Genomic DNA, 3,245 nt, shown 5'->3' with positions numbered 1-3,245 from the left:
TAGTATGATAGAGGATCATGTGGGTAACATTACCTAGTTAGTATGATAGAGGATCATGTGGGTAACATTACCTAGTTAGTATGATAGAGGATCATTGTAACGGGCTTCCTCTTCATACGAAGAGGAGGAGTAGTGATTCGACCAAACTGCAGCGGGTTGTGAATACATAATGATTTAATAAACAAAACTGAAGAACACGACGAACACTTGAATAATTACAAAACAAATAAACGAATGTAGACAGACCTGGACCCGAACTTACATACAACGTGAAGAACGCATGAACCAGGAAACAGACTACATAAAACGAACAAACAAAAACCGGAACAGTCCCGTGAGGCATAACATACTGACACAGGAGACAATCACCCACAAACAAACAGTGAGAACAACCTACCTTAATATGACTCTCAATCAGAGGAAACGTCAAACACCTGCCTCTAATTGAGAGCCATACCAGGCAACCCAAAACCAACATAGAAACAGAAAACATAGACTGCCCACCCAAAACTCACGCCCTGACCATCAAACACATACAAAACAACAGAAAACAGGTCAGGAACGTGACAATCATGTGGGTAACATTACCTAGTTAGTATGATAGAGGATCATGTGGGTAACATTACCTAGTTAGTATGATAGAAGATCATGTGGGTAACATTACCTAGTTAGTATGATAGAGGATCATGTGGGTAACATTACCTAGTTAGTATGATAGAGGATCATGTGGGTAGCACTACCTAGTTAGCTTTTGGAATCATAAGTCAAAGCCAAAGAAAAAAATAGCCATCAATTCAATTCATCAGATCATCAATTGCCACCATTCCCTTCACTATCAATGAAGGGCCTGTGAAACCATTTCTAGTTTTGTATTATCTTTTCAAGAAGTCCAGGAGTATTACAGGTTTAACTGGGGAAGTTACCTCCTGTACATATATATTTTTCTACATGTTACCGTGTTTCACTATTTTTTATTACAGTTTTGATTTGTATGTAAATATGTATTGCGTGAATAACACACGTTTGCAAAACTATTGAAAGCAGCCTACAAAATGCTGAAGGATAGCCTTTTTAATAATACTATTCTACATATAATACAATTCTACATATCTGTTTGTTACCTGTCATACCTGTCAACACTTCACATATACAGGAAGTACCAGATCAATGTGCAGCTATATACAGRAAGTACCAGATCATGTTATTTATATGTCAGCTTCACCTGTTCATTCAGAGTTGTATTTCACCCTGCTAACAGATCCTGAATAAACTACAACATGCCTCCTCCCGGTGTGTGTATGAGTATAATGCAAGAGCGCCACAAAGAAGATGGTGTTGGGAGCCTTGCCAACGCTGGGAAACACAGGAACCAAGACTTCCTGCAGCTGAAGCAATACTGTTTGGCCAGGAGGGTGAGGTACATCGATGACATGTTCCCACCAGACCACAACTCCATTGGTGAAGGGCTACTTTCCCCTGATGACATGCGTAGAGTGGTGTGGTTGAGACCAGAGGTATGTTCAAGTCTTCATTCAAATCTGCACACATTATAATACATTTAGAAATATTGTTAATAGTTGTAACGTGTGTATTCGCTCTTCTAGAAAATTGCCCAAAATCCAGATTTCATCATTAGTGGATTTTCAAGGTTTGACTTTGAGCAAGGAAATATTGGTAAGTGGATTTGGTTATAAGCAAGCWTCAAYATAYACTGAACAAAAATATAAATACAACWTGTATAGTGTAGATCCCATGCTTMGKGGGCTGAAATAAAAGATCMCAGAAATGTTCCWTACGAACAAAAAGGTTGTTTCTCTCAAATGTTGTGCACAAATGTGTTTCCATCCCTGTTAGTGAGCACTTCTCTTTTGCCAAGATAATCCCTCCACCTGACAGATGTGGCATATCAAGAAGCTGATTAAACAGCATRATCATTACATTCTGGGGATAATAAAAGGCCACTCTAAAATGTGCAGTTTTGTCACACAACAGAAGGCCACAGATGTCTCAAGTTTTGAGGGAGTGTGCAATTGGCATGCTGACTGCAGGAATGTCCACCAGAGCTGTTGCCAGAGAAATTAATGTTAATTTCTCTAACAAAACCACATCCAAAGTCATTTTAGAGAATCCAACCAACCACACAACCGCAGACCACGTGTAACCATGCCAGTACAGGACCTCCACATTTAGCTTGTTTACCTGCGGGATCGTCTGAGACCAGTCACCCAAACAGCTGAAGAAACAGAAGTATTTCTGTCTGTAATAAAGCCCTTTTGTCGGGAAAAACTTATTTTGATTGGCTGCGCCTGGCTCCCCAGTTGGTGGGCATACGCCATCCCATGGCTGCGCCCCTGCCAAATCATGTAAAATCCATTGATTAGGACCTAATAAATTTATTTCAATTGACTGATTTCCTTATGTGAACTGTAACTCAGTAAAATTGTTAAAAATGATTGCATGTTGCGTGTATATTTTTGTTCAGTATATATCACACCATGCCCCTTGCAAATGTCATGATGTACTCAAATGTGTAATGTCTTTTTTTTTGTTGCAGCAAATTGCTGGTTTCTTGCTTCCGTTGGGGCTTTGACATTCCAGGAGCACATCCTGGAGCAAGTAGTACCCCTAGAGCAGAGTTTTACAGAGGATTACTGCGGAATATTCCACTTCAGGGTAAATAACCTCACGCTCAGTACGTTATCGTTGTGAGAATGCATTGGCCTATTGGAATTACTGACATTCTCGGAGAGCTATTAATGCATTTTAAAACGGTTCTCAGTGGTTATTGAGAACTATTACATGACTATGAATGACTCTTTAGGCTTAGGCTGTACCTTTTTATCACGTGCATAGAAAATAGTCTCTGTAGTAATCTTCGGTCACACTTTATTTGGGTAGTCTGGATACTGTAGATGCCCTACAGATTGTCATACTATCAGAAAATCTCTTGATAAGCAACTGCTTGCTAAGATTACGGTTAAAGTTAGGGTTAGGTTTAAAATAAGGGTAAGGGTTAAGGTTAGGGTTAGGATAAGGGTTAAGCTTAGGGTTTGAGCTAGTGTTAGTAGGTAGGTGAAATGTTACTTATAGTCTGTAACATGGGAGACATTCCTCCTCAGTTTTCCTTTTTAGATAAAACTATATTCATCAAATCAAATCAAATGTATTTATATAGCCCTTCTTACATCAGCTGATATCTGTACAGAAACCCAGCCTAAAACCCCAAACAGCAACCAATGCAGGTG

The 3,245-nt window shown here is 39.4% G+C and overlaps 1 protein-coding gene across 1 annotated transcript; it reads left to right on the top strand.

Moving 5' to 3' along the window:
- Positions 1-1,257: 1,257 nt before the first annotated feature.
- LOC112080080 (calpain-1 catalytic subunit-like) lies at positions 1,258-2,673 on the top strand (the record flags this gene model as incomplete). The annotated part of the gene is made up of 3 exons (XM_024145857.1): positions 1,258-1,514; positions 1,605-1,674; positions 2,555-2,673. Coding segments are annotated over exons 1-3 (426 nt in total), but the record flags the coding sequence as incomplete, so codon positions are not given.
- Positions 2,674-3,245: the final 572 nt, after the last annotated feature.

The sequence above is a fragment of the Salvelinus sp. IW2-2015 genome, unplaced genomic scaffold (genome assembly GCF_002910315.2).
Source record: "Salvelinus sp. IW2-2015 unplaced genomic scaffold, ASM291031v2 Un_scaffold11514, whole genome shotgun sequence".
Taxonomy (NCBI): domain Eukaryota; kingdom Metazoa; phylum Chordata; class Actinopteri; order Salmoniformes; family Salmonidae; genus Salvelinus; species Salvelinus sp. IW2-2015.
Note: the sequence above shows the minus strand (reverse complement) of the source record. Positions and strands in the feature narration are given on the sequence as shown.